We start from the raw sequence: 20160 nt of genomic DNA on the forward strand, positions 1-20160 counted from the left end.
TAGGAGCTGAAAGGGATCATACTTTTCTCAGGTATAAGAGAAAATCAGCTATTTGGGCTACAGAGGTACTGGTCGAGGATACGGAAACTGACTTGCACCAGTCTCGGAAGACTTCCCACTTCGATTGGTAGACTCTAATGGTAGACGCTCTCCTTGCTCTAGCAATCGCACTGGCTGCCTCCTTCGAAAAGCCTCTAGCTCTCGAGAGTCTTTCGATAGTCTGAAGGCAGTCAGACGAAGAGCGTGGAGGCTTTGGTGTACCTTCTTTACGTGTGGCTGACGTAGAAGGTCTACTCTTAGAGGAAGACTTCTGGGAACGTCTACTAGCCATCGAAGTACCTCGGTGAACCATTCTCTCGCGGGCTAGAGGGGAGCAACTAACGTCAACCTTGTCCCTTCGTGAGAGGCGAATTTCTGCAGTACCTTGTTGACAATCTTGAATGGTGGGAATGCGTAAAGGTCTAGATGTGACCAATCTAGGAGGAAGGCATCTATATGTATTGCTGCTGGGTCCGGGACTGGAGAGCAATAGATTGGAAGCCTCTTGGTCAGCGAGGTTGCAAAGAGATCTATGGTGGGTTGACCCCAAGTCGCCCAAAGTCTCTTGCACACATCCTTGTGGAGGGTCCATTCGGTTGGAATTACTTGACCTTTCCGACTGAGACAATCTGCTAGGACGTTCAAGTCGCCCTGGATGAACTTCGTTACTAGGGAGATGCCTCGATCTTTTGACCAGATGAGCAGGTCCCTTGCGATCTCATACAAAGTCAGTGAGTGGGTACCTCCCTGTTTGGAAATGTACGCCAAGGCCGTGGTGTTGTCCGAGTTGACCTCCACCACCTTGCCTCGAAGGAGATTCTCGAAGCTTATCAAGGCCAGATGAACCGCCAAAAGCTCCTTGCTGTTGATATGCATGCTCCTCTGACTCGAGTTCCACAGACCTGAGCATTCCCGACCGTCCAGCGTCGCGCCCCAGCCCAAGTCCGATGCGTCCGAGAAGAGAACGTGGTTGGGTATCTGAACTGCCAGGGGAAGACCCTCTCGTAGGCTGATATTGTCCTTCCACCAAGTCAGACAAGACTTTATCTTTTCGGAAATCGGGATCGAGACCGCCTCTAGCGTCTTGTCCTTTTTCCAGTGAAAAGCCAGATGGAATTGAAGAGGACGGAGGTGTAGCCTTCCTAGTGAGACAAATTGCTCCAGGGATGACAGCGTTCCTACCAGACTCATCCACAGTCTGACTGAGCAGCGTTCTTTCTTCAGTATCTTCTGGATGGAGAGCAGGGCTTGATCTATTTTGGGGGCCGACAGAAAAGCCCGAAAAACTTGACTGTGAATCTCCATCCCTAAATACAGAATAGTTTGGGATGGGACCAGCTGTGACTTTTCCAAGTTGACTAGGAGTCCCAATTCCTTGGTCAGATCTAGAGTCCAATTGAGATCCTTCAGACAGCGATGACTGGAAGAGGCTCTGAGCAGCCAGTCGTCCAAATAAAGGGAGGCTCGGATGTCCGATAAGTGGAGGAATTTTGCCACATTCCTCATAAGCCTCGTAAACACGAGAGGAGCTGTGCTTAGGCCAAAGCACAGGGCCCGAAACTGGTACACCACATCGTCGAAGACGAATCTCAGAAAAGGTTGGGAGTCTGAGTGAATGGGGATGTGGAAGTAGGCGTCCCTTAGGTCTAGAGAGACCATCCAGTCTTCCTTTCTGACCGCTGCTAGGACTGACTTTGTGGTCTCCATGGTAAACTTCGTCTTTGTGACAAAGACATTCAGAGCACTGACGTCTAGCACCGGTCTCCAACCTCCTGTCTTCTTTGATACTAGGAAGAGACGGTTGTAAAACCCCGGTGATTGAAGGTCCGAGACTTTGACCACCGCTCCCTTCTCTAGCAAAAGAGACACTTCCAGTTTCAGGGCTTGTCTCTTTTCTTCCTCTCGGTACCTGGGAGAGAGATCGATGGGGGGACGTCGCTAGAGGGGGTTTGCGTACAAAAGGGATTTTGTACCCCTCTCTGAGCAACCTCACAGATTGTTGATCTGCGCCTCTCTTCTCCCAGTCTTGCCAGAAGTTCTTGAGTCTGGCACCTACTGCTGTCTGAAGTTGCGGGCAGTCAGACTCTGCCCTTAGAGGACTTGGATCCTTTTCTCTTCCCTCTCTTCCCTTCGGCACGAGCACCTCCCCTGCTGGAGGCTCTGCCACGAAAGGGCGGGATAAACCGAGACGCTGGAGTGTCTATCCTAGGTCTAGCAGACTATGCAGGCAAAGGGGGAGCTTTGCGAGCCGAGGACGCAACTAGATCGTGGGTGTCCTTCTGCACTAAAGACAAGGCAATTTCCTTAACCAAGACTTCAGGAAACAGGCACTTAGACAAGGGCGCAAAGAGTAGCTCAGATCTTTGGCATGGCGTCACTCCAGCAGACAGGAAAGAGCATAGAGACTCTCGTTTCTTCAGGACTCCGGACGTGAATGAAGCGGCAAGTTCGTTGGACCCATCACGGACGGCCTTGTCCATGCAGGACATAATGAGTAAGGAAACATCCTTATCGGCAGAAGAGATTTTCCTACTCAGGGCTCCTAAACACCAGTCCAGGAAGTTAAAGACTTCGAACGCCCTAAATATGCCTTTAAGAAGGTGGTCCAGGTCCGAGGGTGACCAACAAATCTTCGAGCGTCTCATGGCAAGGCGGCGGGGAGAGTCTACAAGACTTGAGAAGTCGCCCTGGGCAGAGGCAGGAACTCCCAAGCCGAGAACTTCTCCCGTGGCATACCAGACGCTCGATCTAGATGAGAGTTTAGATGGGGGGAAGGCAAATGCTGTCTTCCCTAAACTCCTCTTGGTCTCTAACCAATCGCCTAACAGCCGTAAAGCTCTCTTGGATGAGCGAGAGAGAACGAGTTTAGTAAAGGCAGGCATGGTAGTAGGAACGCTTAAGACAAACTCTGACGGCGGCGAACGAGGAGCCACAGAAATAAAGTGATCAGGGAACAACTCTTTAAAAACAGCCATGACTTTTCTAAAGTCCAAGGATGGTTGAACTGCTTTAGGCTCATCAAGTTCTGAAGGTTGATCCTCAGGAAGTGGTTCAGCAACGTCCTCATCTGACAGTTCCTCATCCGATAACTGATGAGAAAACGGCAAAGGTGTAGGCAACGTTTGACTCGCAGAGTCCGGTCGCACTGGTGCATACGTGACGGAGCCGGACGCAGCGTCCTGGAACTGCTGAACAGTCTGGGAACTGTCAACAACAACAGGTGCGCGAGGACGCACAGCGTCCACCCGAGACTGTTTAGACCGTCCGGGTTGTGCAGTCAACACCATACCGGGTTGCGGAGGTTGACGCACCGCGTCAAAACAAGTCAACTCTGATGGTTGATGAACGTCCTGAACGTCACCAATCACATCAGTGCGTTGCCTAACGTCAACGTGCGGCTGGAAATCCACACTGGGTCGCATCGGTGGGGGTACTACCCCAACTGGTTGACGCGAGAAAGCTACCTCAACGTCAACAGGACGCACAACAGACCGCTTGGATGGCTGATGGCTAGTAGGTTCAACGGAAACCTTCTCCGCATTGTAGTCCTCCATCAAGGACGCAAGCCTGGACTGCATGTCTTGCAGTAACACCCATTTAGGGTCTACGGAAGCAGGTGCGGTAACAGACGGGGTGAGCGAATGAGACGGCACAACTTTGCCTCTCTTAGGCGGCGAGCAGTCATCAGATGACGGCAACGGGTCCGAACTGTCCCAGTGGCTACAACCGGGACGTTGGACTTGTCCTGAAGGGACCGACTTACGCTTTAAAGGTCTGGAGACCTTGGTCCAAGGTTTCTTACGAGAAACACCTTCGGACGACGAGGTAAAAATGGGCTCTCTCGTCTTACGTTGGTAGGGGCGATCTTGGAGAGATACGCCTGATACCATAGAGGGAACGTCTGTTCGCTGATCAAGGCCTCTCGAACCCATGAGTCGTACGACATTGCTTCTCCCCTGGGCTTGGGAGCTAGGTGGACGACAGGCACGAACAGACGAACCCTCGAGCGCAACACTGTTCACAACACTTTGAGAAACACTAGGCACTTTAACACTTTCCGCCGTGGCACTTTGGCACTTGAGTTCCTTTACGTCCGCCATGAGTTGATTTCGGTCACTTGCTAAGGCCTCAACTCTCTCCCCCAAGGCATGAATAGCACGCATCATGTCTTGCATAGACGGTTCCTGAGTGCTAGGAGGGGGGTTAGGAACAACCACTACAGGGGAAGGATTAGGTTCAGGGACATGTGGAGAGGAAAAATCTACCGACCTAGAAGAACTTCTCCTTACCCTATCTCTCTCTAGTCTGCGTGTATATTTATCAAATTCGATAAAATCGAATTCCGAAAGGCCCACGCATTCCTCACACCGATCTTCCAATTGACAGGTTTTACCCCGACAATTGGAACAAACAGTGTGAGGGTCGAGAGAAGCCTTTGGAAGACGCCTATGACAGTCCCTAGCATTACATTTTCTGAACTTGGGAACTTGAGAAGGGTCAGCCATTTTGAATTAGTCAAGGGAAAATTCCAAAAAACGATCTAAGTCATCAACAATTAATCCGATTCAAAAAAAGAGTTCAAGGATTTATTTGAAGAAAAACACCTGTACTGCGAAAGCTCAAACCAAATTAAAGTACTTCACCAAATATGATGGGAAAAACTCCAGGTTCAACAGCGAGTAAAGTACGTCTTGTCGACACGTCGACAGAGAAGAAATTGAGGTTTTGTTTACATCGAGAGTGGTATCTGGCCGACAGTTGGCGCTGGTGGGCACACCCGTAACCTGTATGTGTCTGTCGAGCAACAGAGTTGCAGCTATTATATATTCACCGGCTAAGTTAAATATTTAAAACTTAAGAGTATTCCTAACTCAATTAGCAGCATTTTAGATAACCTCTACACAATTTAATGGTATATTGTATTCATACTTTCATTGACATCGTGCAATGGACAGGGTAAACTATTTAATAATGGTAAGATCAACCTTTTTAACCCTCAAAACCCCTTAAAACATAGTCCATGCCTGGATATTTTTACTCCGCTTAGTGGTATCATACGTAATTCATGTCCAGTATTCCTTGTTTTACTTTCAGTTAATATGCGAAAAAGATCTATTTATAAAAAATTCTTAGTACTGATAGTTTTTGTGTTAAAATGAGTTTATACTTGTAAATGGGTCTGGTGAAAAGGTGAAAAATTTACTTGCGCGGGGCTGAGATTGAAAGGGTTAATAATTGTACAAATAAATTCATATAAATTATATCAGTGACAATAATACTGTTAGTGATCCTAGGTATATCCCATTTCCATAAACCTACTTCTACATGTATTTAAAATCTCATCTCAAGATTTTTTTGTAATGTGAAATAAAAGATTGGAAGAGAAAGAAGTACAATTAATGCAGAATTTTTCATCAAGTTGATTATATAATCATTATGCAATCCATATATTGAACCTGCATCGTAAGTCCACGGGTACAGGAGTTCTCGCCAACAAATCCCTTTGGCACACCATCGGTCCTCCATTGCTTCCCAAAACCTTTAAAGAAAAAGTAAAAGTAAACCATGAAAAAAATTATACATATATTAAACAAATCTCATTTTATTTTACTTAAACTTTTATAAGTGATAGTGGAAGGGTGGAAGGAAGATATCTATGCTGAAATGAAACGCCTCCATCTTACCCATTTGTCTTTTATTCGCTGTTCTCTATCTCTCTCTCTCCACTTCATCGCCGCACATCCAAAATTCAAACCAATATGATGGTGTATTTTACCTTTTTTTTTTTTTTTACATTACTGTATTTTCAAAAATATTTCTCTTATATTAGGAGAGTAAAATGACAAAAACTATTCATGTACAGTATTCTATTGTATATATCTCAACTATTCAGTAGTTCTTTTGGAAATAAGCTGGAATTTACTAGTCTCTGTGTACTATTCTGTTCTGATTCCCTACTTATCCTAAGTTAGTGTGGTAGAAGAAGGATTTCAAAATATTTTTACAAAGCTATATACACATTCCTGATATTATATTTGCAAGATAAATATGGCCAGGATTAACACCTGTGCTCACTAGTTTGTAGTCATTAAGATATGTTCAAAAGAGGAAAACTATGTCAACAAAAGGGGAAGGGGATTGAGAGTTGAAGGCATGGGATGTGATACCTAAGACCAGGCTTTATTTTTTTCTCATGTGAAAATAGCAAACTTCCTTGACCAAAACAAAACCTAAGTAGGTCTTCAGCTCCTGCAATCCAGACACCTTAAGAGAAGAAATATCAGGTCTCCTCAAAATTATGTGTCAGATGAAAGGCCAACCTTTGTTTTGATTTTACCTGCAGTTATAGATGACCAGAAGAAGACACTATGCACAATGGTAAAAGAAACCCCCTACACAAAGGAATCAGATGTGTGTAGCTTTATCAATGACTTTGTAACTTACATTCTTTGTACAACAAAACTAAGGCTAGGGAAGAAGCATCCCAAAACAAAAAGTACAGTACAGGACTCAAAGCTCAAAATCTACAAAAACAAATAAATATGACTTAGGTATCAAGGGTCTTAACAGATAACAAGTCACCATAACAGATGTAAAGGCATTTCACTAATATTAATCAGGATATACTCAGAAAAACTATACCATGAGGACCAAATAAGATACTACGGTCAAAGAAATGATCCCCAAAAGTGAAAGGATAAGGGGGATACTGAAACCTGGCTTAACCAAATTCAATCAAAAGAAAGTAGACAGCTCACTGAGGCAAGGATTAATATGACAGACTGAATAACTCAATATTGCTACAACATGAGATTGGGCAAGACTTATAGCTACCAAGACAGAAATAATACTATAGGTTAACTTTTTAACCCTGGATAGGTACGGTCCTCGGACACCCCTTTAAGGGTATACTCGGACGCGAACGACCCCGACGCCAAAAAAAATTCTTGAAAAATCAGTTTTTGCAGTAACCTCCTTTTTTCTTTTGCCAAAAAAAAACTTCAATGAATGCTTAAAACAACTGTAAAGATAAATACTACTCATCTGCAGAAAAACTATTTATTATAAATATTTTAAAAAATTAAGTAGAAAAAAAAAAAGACCTGACATAAAAATTCATAAAAAAAAAGTTTATACATATATACAGAAATCCTTTTAGGAATTGATTCTTGAATGTTTAGGACACATCTTGATGTATTTTGGATGAAGTCAGACCCATGGAGGTGAAGATCTGAAATGAGAAAAAAAGGGTAACTTTTTTTGGCCAAAAAAAATTGTCCAAATTTCATGAATTTTTTTGGGTACCCAAATGAAATAGGAAGTGGCTAATTTTTTTAGGGAATAAACATATGTTATCCTAAAATAGAAATATGTAAAAAAATCTTCATTATTTTGTAAATTACATTTATATCAGGGGCCATATCTAAAGGTAATTTTTTGAGTACTTGGAAATTTCGTAAAAAAATACATATATTTAATATATAATATGATATTTATGCAGGTAAAAATATACCAAAATATCACAAATTCTATAGGGAACAAGAATATATATAGATAGGGCAGCTTACGCTTCGGATATGTCCACAAAATGGCCGCCAACCACACTGACTCAGACTCCCTAATCTGCCACTTGAAATGTAGGAAGGGTATGTCAATTTCAAGGTGTTATTTACTAATCTAATTATTATTGGATATGCATAAAAATTGTATGGTGGGTTGCTGGATAATTGTCGATTATATTACGACTATAAAATTAAAATTCTGACCCAAAAAATTTTTTTTGAAGGGAAATAAAATCGAAAAAAAAAAATGTAAAACAATATTTTAGCTAAAAAAATTTGATGATATTCAATCAAAAAAAAAGTAAACAAAATTTTCCGACAAATAAACATCTAGAGGAATCATTACTCTGTGATAGTTCCTTAGTACGTAGTAATTTTGAAAGAATTGGGAAAAAACGAAAAAATGGCAATCACCGGAAAATCGAACACATACCTATATATACGTCATATCTGGCTAAAAAAAAAGATAGGCATGGGTAGCCAGATCATCTAGAAACATTCCAACACTATAAAAATATAAGTTTTGCGACACTACTTGCCAATTCCTTACGGTAACATGACTAAGCAAAAAAGTGCAAAACAAATAAAAAGGGGCACTCGTGGAAAAATGGCCATTCTAATATACGGCATTTCAGAAAAAAAAAATTTCAGCCACGTGCTAGGCAAACCATCAAGGCATATTTTCCGACAAATAAACATATAAATGAAATATTACTCTGTGATAGTTCCTTAGTACGTAGTAATTTTGAAAGAAATGGGAAAAAACGAAAAAATGGCAATCACAGGAAAATCGAACACATACTTATATATACGCCATATCTGGCTAAAAAAAAAATAGGCATGGGTAGCCAGATCATCTAGAAACACTTTCCAACACTATAAAAATATAAGTTTTGCGACACTACTTGCCAATTCCTTACGGTAACATGACTAAGCAAAAAAATGCAAAACAAATAAAAAGGGGCACTCGCGGAAAAATGCCCAACATTCTAATATACGGCATCTCAGATAAAAAAAAAAAGACATGCACGTGTTAGCCCAACCATCAAGGCACACTTTCTAACACATAAACATGAAAAAAAAAATCAATAATATACGGCAATTCCTTACTACGTAGTAAATTTTTACAAATATTGAAAAAAAAACAGAAATTGGCAACCGCAGTTAAATACCCAATATACCAATAACTACGTCGTATCTGACAAAAACAAAATCACGCATGGGTAGCCAGATCATCTAGACACACTTTCCAACATTAAAAAAGCAAAAGTTTTACGACACTATTTCGCAATATCTTACGGAAAAATGACTTGGCAAAAAAATTAAAAAAAATTAAAAAGGGACACTCGCGGTAAAATGCCCGACATTCTAATATACGACATCTCAGATAAAAAAAAAGACATGCACGTGTTAGCCCAACCATCAAGGCACACTTTCTAACACATAAACATGAAAAAAAAATGAATAATATACGGCAATTCCTTACTACGTAGTAATTTTCACAAATATTGAAAAAAAAACAGAAATTGGTAACCGCAGTTAAATACCCAATATACCAATAACTACGTCGTATCTGACAAAAACAAAGTCATGCATGGGTAGCCAGATCATCTAGACACACTTTCCAACACTAAACAAGCAAAAGTTTTACGACACTATTTGGCAATATCTTACGGAAAAATGACTTGGCAAAAAAATGAAAAAAAATGAAAAAGGGGCACTCGCGGTAAAATGGTCCTCGTGGTGATGAACGACATTTTAACTAAAAAAAAAAACATGCACATGGTAGCCAAACAATCCACCAAGACTTTCCACAACTGATAACCTATACAAGTTGCACCATTCTACGACAATTTCATAATACGTAATAACTTTGATAATTATGCAAACTACCTCAGAAGGGTAAACTCGGACGCGAACGACCCCGACGCGTCTCAGAAATCGGGGAAGGAGTACAGCTACAGCAATGCACATCTGGACACTACTAGAGCGTGTAGGGGAGACACCTCCTGCAGGTCGATCACCCACAAATTCAGTCACAGGGGTGAGTCACGTGAGAAAAACCTGTTTTTTTTTGACGCTCGGGGTCGCAAACGACCCACCGTACCTATCCAGGGTTAAGATGATGATACCAGAGGCTGAGTTCTCATGATAAGATAAAATAAAAGGCTAAGATCTCAAGATAATAATGAAACAGGCGACTGATTTCTTATCAAAAGGTAATGATTTCTTACCAAAAGTTGATGCAAGAGGCTAAGTTATTAGGACTAGAGATACAAAAGACTGAGACCCTGGAAATTTTCATTATATGAGTAACATTCAAATTAGCAGATATTCTTAAGAATCAGACACATCAAGAGATTGAGATCAGGCTGTTGTTAAAGCAGGCTATTACAAGCAGCCTGAAAAACAAAACTGTATTAAAATACTTGCTTTAACGAATAAGGGTCAAGTCTTCCTTAAAGATGGATAAAGAGAATGAGGAGCCAGGAAAAAACCAGATTCAAATTGGAGGGAGATTCATTTCTCCAAAAAATTGTCTGAAGTAGAAGAGTTCACAATCGTCACCCATGACAGAAAAGGAGCAACCAGATAATAGATGGGATAGGAGAGACAAGAGCAGCAGGTTGTTGGATGATGGCAGCTCTAAATGATTGGAAATAACCAGCAAACAAGAGAAACACTTTCTCTAAGGCCAATCTTAACACAAATGAGACACTAGAAAGATCAAACTGGATGTAAATGTCATCTGCACTAAGAAATCATGCTTCATACAAGATACTGTGCAATGAAGAGATCTCTTTGCTAAATATGTTGAATAATAAGGGAAACATTGAAAACTTGATGAGAGGATTGAGAGGTACAGTATTTCCTTAGATCCAGGAATGGATTTGTAAACTCAACTTTGGTTTTACACTCCAATCACTTGCATCTAGGATATTTATGACAGAAATTCCAGCAGACAAGGTTTTATTTTACCTTAGTCACCGTTATCAAATAAAAAAAGGAGCTGAAAGGCAAAATTGGTGACAATTTCAAATGGGAAGCAGAATCATCTCAAGGTACCCCAGTTACTACTACTACCATAAGCTTGGGTTAGATATACACATGCTATGTCATAAGAGTGCTTGACCCACTGGAAATATATCCACAGATAAAGAATATCTTAATATGTAGGAAAACTACCATTAGACCTTCCATCTTTACAAGACAGAAATTTAAAATTCCACACACAACAGTTGCATTGATACAATAATGAGAGTTCTGACTTAGAGTTCAAAACGTACATTTATAAGACAATGTTGAATTTTTGTTTCTGATGAGGACAAATCATTATTTTTTGCCAATGACAGAGACCAAGCATCCTTTCGTGGGCTAGTTTTTGGAATAATGATTGACCTCTGCTAAAAAATGAAAAAAAAAATGTGACACTTCTATTATGAGACTGATCTCTGGGATAGTATATCAACAGAACTTTAGGAGTAGATGCTAATGTTAACTGAATTTATAACATTCAAGAGAAAGGACACCATATTGTTGAATTGGAAGCAACAGCAGGAATCTAGTGTACAAGATCTGAAAAGTTCTGACTACTGTATAGCAAAGTCATGCTGTTCAAGTCAGCAAAACAGAAACTGCTTTTACATTAGAGCATCCTCACGCCCTAAACAGGAAGATGTCTTATGAAAAGCACATAGTTTACATTTCCATTGTTACGGGTGGCTCTACACGACACCCCATCACCCTGGGTAAAAATAAAAAATGAGGCTCACTGACTGCCACCACTGTACATTTCTGAGATTGCCTGCTGGATCTGCCAATCATGTTACACCAATAATAGCAAGATCACTGAAAATCAAGAAATGGTAAAAGGGCTCCAACATATTCCTTCCTTCACCATAGGACAAGAAACAATACTTTAGAGTACTTGGAATAGGCTTGGGGATGATGGGGGTTAACTGGAAGGGATCAACAGATATTTCAAGTTTTTGTATTGACAATATCCTGTTCTCCACAGACCTCCATCATTATTGCTTTCTTTGATATTTTTTAGGTATACACAGTACAAGAAAAACTAAAAAGTTTGTGTTTGAAAGAGATTTGCATTATGGCAAAAGCAGTAGTTAGGCAGGCTCAGAATGACTCATTGGGTTCCATACTAGGATCTTTGCATTTGCAAAGAAACAAGACAGGAACTTTTGATTAACTTAACTCAGTTCAATAGCTTTATCATTGAAATTCATTTTTAAAAAATGGTGTTGTCGGTGCAAACCTGGATGTTTTCGGAAAGGTCAAGTGTTCATTTCTATGAACCTCCCTGATGTTCATATTGATTCTCTCCGGAAGTCCTGTTTTATTAATATTTACTTCTAAAATTAAAATATTCCCATCTTCTTTCCTTTTAATAGACTTAGGCCTCTAGTAGAGTAATGAAACAATCTAGCAGCTAATAGTAATGAACCAATGGCTTAGGCAAGCCATACTGCCTTTGTCTTTAGTCTCGGCATTACGGTCAGGTTGTCGATAGACCCCAACTCAAAATTGTTTAGATTTGAATTTTTATTGCTTTTGGAGATGTTTTCTCCTGGATTTGTGAATAAGTACTGCATAGATTGTTCAAGGGAATTGTTTCAGGTCGATCATGATCTGCATTCTCTCTCTTTTGTCAAGTTTAGTTCAGTACAGTATTGTGATTTAGATAACCATTGTGAGGAGTGCTAAAAAGCCTAACTGGACCTTTTATGGAAAAGTATGTTTCTATAGTCGCTGCCCAAATTAAAAGTTCAAAATGTAAAAGAAAACTTTCTTTTAGTTTAGGGAAAAATCCAAAGGAGGCTAGGCTAGTTGATTATACAGTAATAAGGATGTTAACGTTAATGACACGCCCGAACTACAGTAGAGTGCAATACAGCACTTAATGAATCTATTTTTTATAGATCTTTACTTCTTTAGCTTCTTTTTATAAAATCTAAGATGTTCAGTGAGTCTTCAATTAAAGGTAGTAATTCTGAACTAACCTGCCCATTTCAAACCTCAACCTGACTTCTCAAGTTGGGTCTATAGGTTTTAGTGCTCCATTCAGTAAGGGTTCTGATGGTGCACAGTGCATTACAGATTCAAGATCCTTTCATAGAGGCTTAAATTCTTAATTTACTTTAGACTCTCCTGCTGTGAAACCATTGCCTTCCTGCAATCCTAGCTGCTATTTTAGACAACTAAATTGCCAGGCAGAAGGCCAAATTTGTAGCCTGAATATCCTTCTACTCACTGAAGTAAGCACTCTAAAACTACCTTGCATTCCATACGTGGATGCAGTGGCATATCGTGTGATTCCCTTAGAACAAAAAGTGTCTTGAATAATCTAAAGTTTCAACAAAGCTGATTGTTTGCAGCATGTTTCAGACGTCAGTGCGCATTGTTTTCTTACAAGCTTAGCCACTAGCTTATCACAAGTTAACTCTTAACAGTGTAAATGTAGGCGTAAGTACCTCTTCTTGAAAAACAAATGTGCATCAGTTCTCATACAAAAGTGTAAACAATCGAGAAAACCAGTAATCAGTGTCTTGGAACATCCTTCAGAATAAAAGAATGATGATGAAGAAAACACAGAGGAACAACCCAACTGATGAGTTCTCTCCTTTTCAATCATTTTGGAAAGTATTTTTTGCTACATTCTATTATTAGAACATCACTTATTACATTGCAGATACAATCTCATTAGAGGCCTAAGTTGCAAAGAGGTAGTTGAACCCAGTTTATATGATGGTGTGCTGATACAACAATAATGTAATATTTCCAATGTAAGTGTATAAACATGGTCGAGTCCATAATGAGTCCTGGTTCGTAAGCGTTCTCAGTGCCAGGCTATTAGCCACATGCAAGCCCAGAGGTATACACAGTAACCCGTATATCATTTTATCAAAGCAACATTTGAGAAATACAGAGCAATATGAAAATTTCATCACATTCAGAAATATCAATGGCTTTCTGTAACCTGTAACATTTTACTACTTCTCTCTGTATCCACAAATTAATCCTGTTACAATTATATACATATTCGAATTGAAACCCTAAAACATAACTCTAAGATTATAAAAAATTTAAAGAAAGGTCAAATTCAAGACTGCACAATAGTTTGAAATAGCACCAGTGTCCATGACCAAAGGATAATAACTATTATAAAACTAACCTTGTAAGCCGACTTGGTTTTGGACTTTCAAAAAACTTCACACTTGAAGCCAACAAAATAGGACTCCTATCTCCTCTTGAAGTGATAACTATTTCACTATAGTGAAACCTGAAATAATATTAAAAGATATTACAAGAATCCAAAAATCTTGAGCATTAAAAGAAAAGTACATAAGTATTAAACTTTTTTTTTTCTTCTACTCTTGAACTCCATAGGTTTTCACCTGACAGTTTTCCAAAAAAAATATTTAGTAGTGGCTTGCAGCTCACAGGTTGCCAACATAATTCATCTAAAATTTTGCACCAACAGAATGAAAAAAATTGGATAAAAATTGTACCTGGTAGCAATCCCAATCACCTGGTTGATAGTAATTGAGCGAACTCCAGGATCGGCAACATCTCGATATATGATTTCATATTGCAATGCAGTTGGAACATAACATGTATCTGCTTCATTGGCTGGATCGATTGTGTCCCTGTTGGAAGTGATAATAAATGAAAAAAGGAAAAATTTCAAATATGATTTGATTTTTTCCTAGCTAAACAGACCTAAGTCCTTTAAGAATTACTAAATTAGTCTGTCATATGAAATTTCCACTTAATATTAACATTTTTCAATATTAATCTTACCCGGTGATCATGTAGCTGCAGCTCTGCTGCCCGACAGAAAAAACCTACGGGCGGGATACGCCAGCGATCGCTATACAGGTGGGGGTGTACAACAACAGCGCCATCTGTCGAGTAGGTACTCAAGTACTTCTTGTCAACAAAGAATCAATTTTCTCTCTGTCGTGCCACCGGCAAGACCTACTTGATACGCTGTTGTTTCTGGAGTTGATTTTCACGCTATTTGGTGAAGTATTCTCTCTAGTTATTAGCTTTCGCTGTACAGAAGTTATCATCAATACTTTATCACTTTCATTGATTAGATTTTGGATTATTTGTTGACGACTTGGATAGATTTTGGATTTCCCCCTTTGACTAATTCAAGATGTCTGACCCTACTCAAGTCCCCAAGTACAGGCAGTGTAGCGCTAGGGACTGTTCTAGGCGTCTTCCGAAGGCCTCTATAGATCCTCACACCGTTTGTTCCAATTGTAGGGGTAAAGCCTGTCAGTTGGAAGATCGATGTGAGGAATGCGCTGGGCTTTCGGAATTCGATTTTCAAGAATTCCTTAAGAATGCACGTAGGCTAGAGAAGGATAGGATCAGGAGGAGTTCGTCTCGCTCTATTGATTTTTCCTATCCCCATGCCCCACAACCTATTCCTTCCCCTGTAGTGGTTACACCCGACCCTTCTACTAGCTCTCATCAACCCTCGATGGCGGATATGTTGCGTGCCATTCAGGCTCTTGGTGACCGAGTTGAGTCATTAGCGAATGACCGCAATCAACTCTTGGCTGACGTCAAAGAGTTGAAGGAGAAAAGTGCAGTGGGAAGTGTAGTGAGTGCAAGTGCAGTGAAAAGTGTCAGTGTTACGCATGAGGGTGCGTCTGTTCGTGCCTGTCGTCCTCCCAGTCCGGGACCTCTTGCAAGCTCCCAAGCCCAGGGGAGAAGCAATGTCGTACGACCAAAGGGTTCGACAGGCCTTGATCAGCGTACAGACGTACCCTCAGTGGTTGAGGACGTATCTTGCAGAGATCGTCCCACCCACAAACAGACGAGTGAGCCCATTCATTCCTCGTCTGCGGAAGAAGTTTCTCGACAGAAACGCTGGACCAAGGTCTCACGACCTCTCAAGCGCAAGGTCCCTTCCGAGCGAGTCCAACGGCCCAGGTGTAGCCACTGGGTCAGTTCGGACTCGCCGCAGTCTTCCGAAGACTGCACACCTCCCAAGAGAGGTAGAGTGGTTCCGCAGCAGGCAATCACTCCGTCTGTTGCCGCACCAACCGCTGTAGACCCTAAGTGGTCTTTGCTGCAGTCTATACAGACTCAGCTAGCTTCCTTCATGCAGGAGTATCGTGCTGAGAAGGTTGACGCTGCACCCGTTAACCTACAACCTGCCACGGTTGTGCGCTCAGCTGACACTGCGGCTGCCTGCTCCCACACTCCGGCTGTGAGAGCTCCACCACCGATGCGCAGTCGACCCTGCCAGATGCATGTTGACGTTAGCCGACGTGCGGCACCCTCCGTTGACATGCGTGAGCTACCGCATCAGCAGTGGGAAGGTGCAGTCAAGCTGCCTTGTTTTGACGCAATGCGGCAGTCTCCGCAACCCACGGCAGTCCCCACCACGCACCACCACTCCGCTTTGGTTGTTGCCAGCTCTCAGACTGACCAGCAGCGGCATGATGTTGGATCCAGTGCAGCTACGCATGCACCCGTGCTGCCGGATTCAGCCGTTCAGCTTTCTTCTCCTCCTTTGCCGCTTCCTCCTCATCATTCGGATGAAGGAATCTCTGATGACAACGAAGCTGCGCATTTGGACGATCAACACTCCGACATAGATGAACCCAAGACTACGCCTCCCTCCTTAGACTTTAGGAAAGTCCTTGCCCTGTTTAAGGAGTTGTATCCGGACCAGTTTGTGTCTGCAGCTCCACGCTCACCTCCCTCTGAGTTCGCTTTAGGCATGCAGTCAGCAGCTCCTGCCTTTACGAAGCTCGTACTCGCTCGCTCGTCCAAGAGAGCTTTAAGGGTACTGGGAGAGTGGCTGCAGACCAAGAAGCAACTTGGGAAGACAACCTTCTTGTTTCCCCCGACCAAGCTTGCTTCCAGATCTAGCGTATGGTATGCCACAGGAGAGGTTCTCGGCTTGGGAGTTCCTGCCTCTGCCCAGGGCGACTTCTCAAGCCTGGTAGACTCTCCCCGCAGACTGGCTTTGAGACGGTCCAAGATTTGTTGGACTTCTTCGGACATGGTCCATCTTTTGAGGGGAGTTTTCCGTGCGTTTGAGATCTTCAACTTCCTGGACTGGTGTTTGGGAGCGTTGAGCAGAAAGACCTCCCCTTCGGATAAGGACTCTGCCATGCTCATCATGTCCTGCATGGACAAAGCCATTCGGGATGGGTCTGGCGAGCTTGCGGCTTCTTTCGTGTCTGGAGTTCTTAAGAAGCGAGATCACCTTTGCTCCTTCTTGTCGGCGGGAGTCACACCATGTCAGAAGTCAGAGCTGATGTTTGCTCCGCTATCCAAGTGTCTCTTTCCTGAAGAGCTGATCAAGGGGATTGCCTCCTCGTTGATCCAGAAAGACACCCATGACCTGGTGGCGTCATCCGCACGCAAAGTCACAGCTTTACCTTCCGTGCCTAGACCTAGGATGGACACACCAGCGTCTAGGTTCATTCCGCCCTTTCGTGGCAGAACCTCCAGCAGAGGAGGTACCCGTGCCGATAGTCAACGTGGCAACAAGAAGAAGGGTTCCAAGTCCTCAAGAGGCAGAGTCTGACTGCCATCTTCTCCGGACAGCAGTGGGAGCCAGGCTCAAGAACTACTGGCAGGCCTGGGAGAACAGGGGTGCAGACGCATAGTCTGTGAAGTTACTCAGAGAGGGGTACAGGATTCCATTCTTGCGCAAGCCCCCTCTAGCAACAACTCCCATCGACCTCTCTCCCAGGTACAGAGAGGAGGACAAGAGGCTAGCTTTACAGCAAGAGGTGTCTCTCTTGCTACAAAAGGGAGCGGTAGTCATAGTCCGGGACCATCAATCCCCGGGCTTCTACAACCGTCTCTTCTTAGTAGCGAAGAAGACAGGAGGGTGGAGACCGGTGCTAGACGTCAGTGCTCTAAATGTCTTTGTCACCAAGCAGACGTTCACCATGGAGACGACGAAGTCGGTGCTAGCATCGGTCAGGAAGGAAGACTGGATGGTCTCGTTAGACCTAAAGGACGCGTACTTTCACGTCCCCATCCACCCAGATTCCCAACCTTTCCTAAGGTTCGTCTTTGGGAAGGTGGTTTACCAGTTCCAAGCCCTGTGCTTTGGCCTAAGCACGGCACCTCTAGTGTTTACCAAACTGATGAGGAATATTGCCAAATTCCTGCATTTAGCAGACATCAGAGCCTCCCTCTATTTGGACGACTGGCTTTTAAGAGCTGCGTCAAGTCGTCGCTGTCTGGAGAATCTCAAATGGACTCTGGATCTGACCAAGGAATTGGGTCTCCTGGTCAATATAGAAAAGTCCCAACTCGTCCCATCCCAAACTATAGTCTATCTAGGTATGGAGATTCAGAGTCAAGCTTTTCGGGCTTTTCCGTCGGCCCCCAGAATCAGTCAAGCCCAAGAATGCATCCAGAGCATGCTGAAGAGGAACCGATGTTCAGTCAGACAGTGGATGAGTCTAATAGGGACGCTTTCATCGCTGGACCAGTTCATCGCGTTAGGGAGACTCCACCTCCGACCCCTTCAGTATCACCTAGCTTCTCACTGGAGAAAGGACATGACGCTAGAAGCGGTCTCAGTTCCTATCTCCGAGAAGATGAAGTCTGCACTGACTTGGTGGAAGAACAACATTCTTCTCAGGGAAGGTCTACCACTGGCTGTTCAGACCACCGACCACCTTCTCTTCTCGGACGCATCGGACACGGGCTGGGGTGCGACACTGGACGGTCGGGAATGCTCGGGCACGTGGAATCCGGATCAAAGAGCACTACACATCAAATGCAAGGAGCTACTGGCAGTTCATCTGGCCTTGAGAAGCTTCAAGTCCCTCCTTCTAGGCAAGGTGGTGGAGGTGAACTCCGACAACACTACAGCCTTGGCGTACATCTCCAAGCAAGGAGGGACTCATTCGATGACGTTGTTCGAGATCGCAAGGGACCTCCTCACCTGGTCAAGAGATCGAAACATATCGCTTGTAACGAGGTTCATTCAAGGCGACATGAATGTCATGGCAGACCGCCTCAGCCGGAAGGGTCAGATCATCCCTACAGAATGGACCCTTCACAAGAATGTTTGCAACAGACTATGGACCCTGTGGGGTCAGCCCACCATAGATCTGTTCGCTACCTCGATGACCAAGAGGCTCCCAAATTATTGCTCACCGATTCCTGACCCAGCAGCAGTTCACGTAGATGCCTTTCCTCTGGATTGGTCCCATCTAGACCTTTATGCGTTCCCCCCATTCAAGATTGTCAACAAGGTACTGCAGAAGTTCGCCTCTCACGAAGGGACAAGGTTGACGTTGGTTGCTCCCCTCTGGCCCGCGAGAGAATGGTTCACCGAGGTACTGCAATGGCTAGTAGACGTTCCCAGGACTCTTCCTCTAAGAGTGGACCTTCTGCGTCAGCCGCATGTAAAGAAGGTACACCCAAGCCTCCACGCTCTTCGTCTGACTGCCTTCAGGCTATCGAAAGACTCTCAAGAGCTATAGGCTTTTCGAAGGAGGCAGCCAGAGCGATTGCCAGAGCAAGGAGGACATCCACTCTCAAGGTCTACCAGTCAAAATGGGAAGTCTTCCGAAGCTGGTGCAAGGCGAATTCAGTATCCTCAACCAGTACCTCTGTAACGCAGATAGCTGACTTCCTTTTACACCTAAGGAAGGTAAGATCCCTTTCAGCTCCTACGATCAAAGGTTACAGAAGCATGTTGGCAGCAGTCTTCCGCCACAGAGGCTTAGATCTTTCCAACAACAAAGATCTACAAGACCTCCTTAAGTCTTTTGAGACCTCAAAGGAGCATCGCTTAGCCACACCAGGTTGGAACTTAGACGTGGTTTTAAGGTTCCTGATGTCAGCAAGGTTCGAACCGCTTCAATCAGCCTCTTTTAAAGATCTCACTTTGAAGACTCTTTTCCTCGTTTGCTTAGCAACAGCTAAAAGAGTCAGTGAGATACACGCCTTCAGCAGGAACATAGGATTTACATCTGAAACGGCTACATGTTCCTTACAGCTTGGTTTTTTAGCTAAAAACGAACTCCCTTCTCGTCCTTGGCCCAAATCGTTCGAGATTCCAAGTCTGTCCAGTTTGGTTGGAAACGAACAAGAGAGAGTACTATGCCCAGTAAGAGCTCTTAAGTACTATTTAAGACGTACGAAGCCATTACGAGGACAATCAGAAGCTTTATGGTGTTCTATTAAGAAACCTGCTTTACCGATGTCGAAGAACGCAGTTTCTTATTACATCAGACTTTTGATTAGAGAAGCCCATTCTCATCTGAATGAGGAGGACCATGCTTTGCTGAAGGTAAGGACACATGAAGTTAGAGCTGTCGCTACTTCAGTGGCCTTCAAACAAAACAGATCTCTGCAGAGTGTAATGGATGCAACCTATTGGAGAAGCAAGTCAGTGTTCGCATCATTTTACCTTAAAGATGTCCAGTCTCTTTACGAGAACTGCTACACCCTGGGACCATTCGTAGCAGCGAGTGCAGTAGTAGGTGAGGGCTCAACCACTACATTCCCATAATCCCATAACCTTTTTTAATCTTTC

The 20160-nt window shown here is 43.0% G+C and overlaps 1 protein-coding gene across 1 annotated transcript in view; it reads right to left on the reverse strand.

The window, feature by feature from the left end:
* Positions 1–4876: 4876 nt before the first annotated feature.
* Positions 4877–20160, reverse strand: part of LOC137632620 (tectonic-2-like) — a 34647-nt gene continuing 19363 nt past the window's right edge. The window contains exons 4-6 of the mRNA XM_068364682.1: positions 14129–14266; positions 13792–13899; positions 4877–5578 (exon numbers count right to left, since the gene is read on the reverse strand). Coding sequence (XP_068220783.1) covers positions 5371–5578; positions 13792–13899; positions 14129–14266 — 454 coding nt within the window. The 3' untranslated portion in view covers positions 4877–5370. The remainder of the gene's footprint in view (positions 5579–13791; positions 13900–14128; positions 14267–20160) is intronic.

The sequence above is a fragment of the Palaemon carinicauda genome, chromosome 41 (assembly GCF_036898095.1).
Source record: "Palaemon carinicauda isolate YSFRI2023 chromosome 41, ASM3689809v2, whole genome shotgun sequence".
In the NCBI taxonomy this organism is placed as follows: Eukaryota; Metazoa; Arthropoda; class Malacostraca; order Decapoda; family Palaemonidae; genus Palaemon; species Palaemon carinicauda.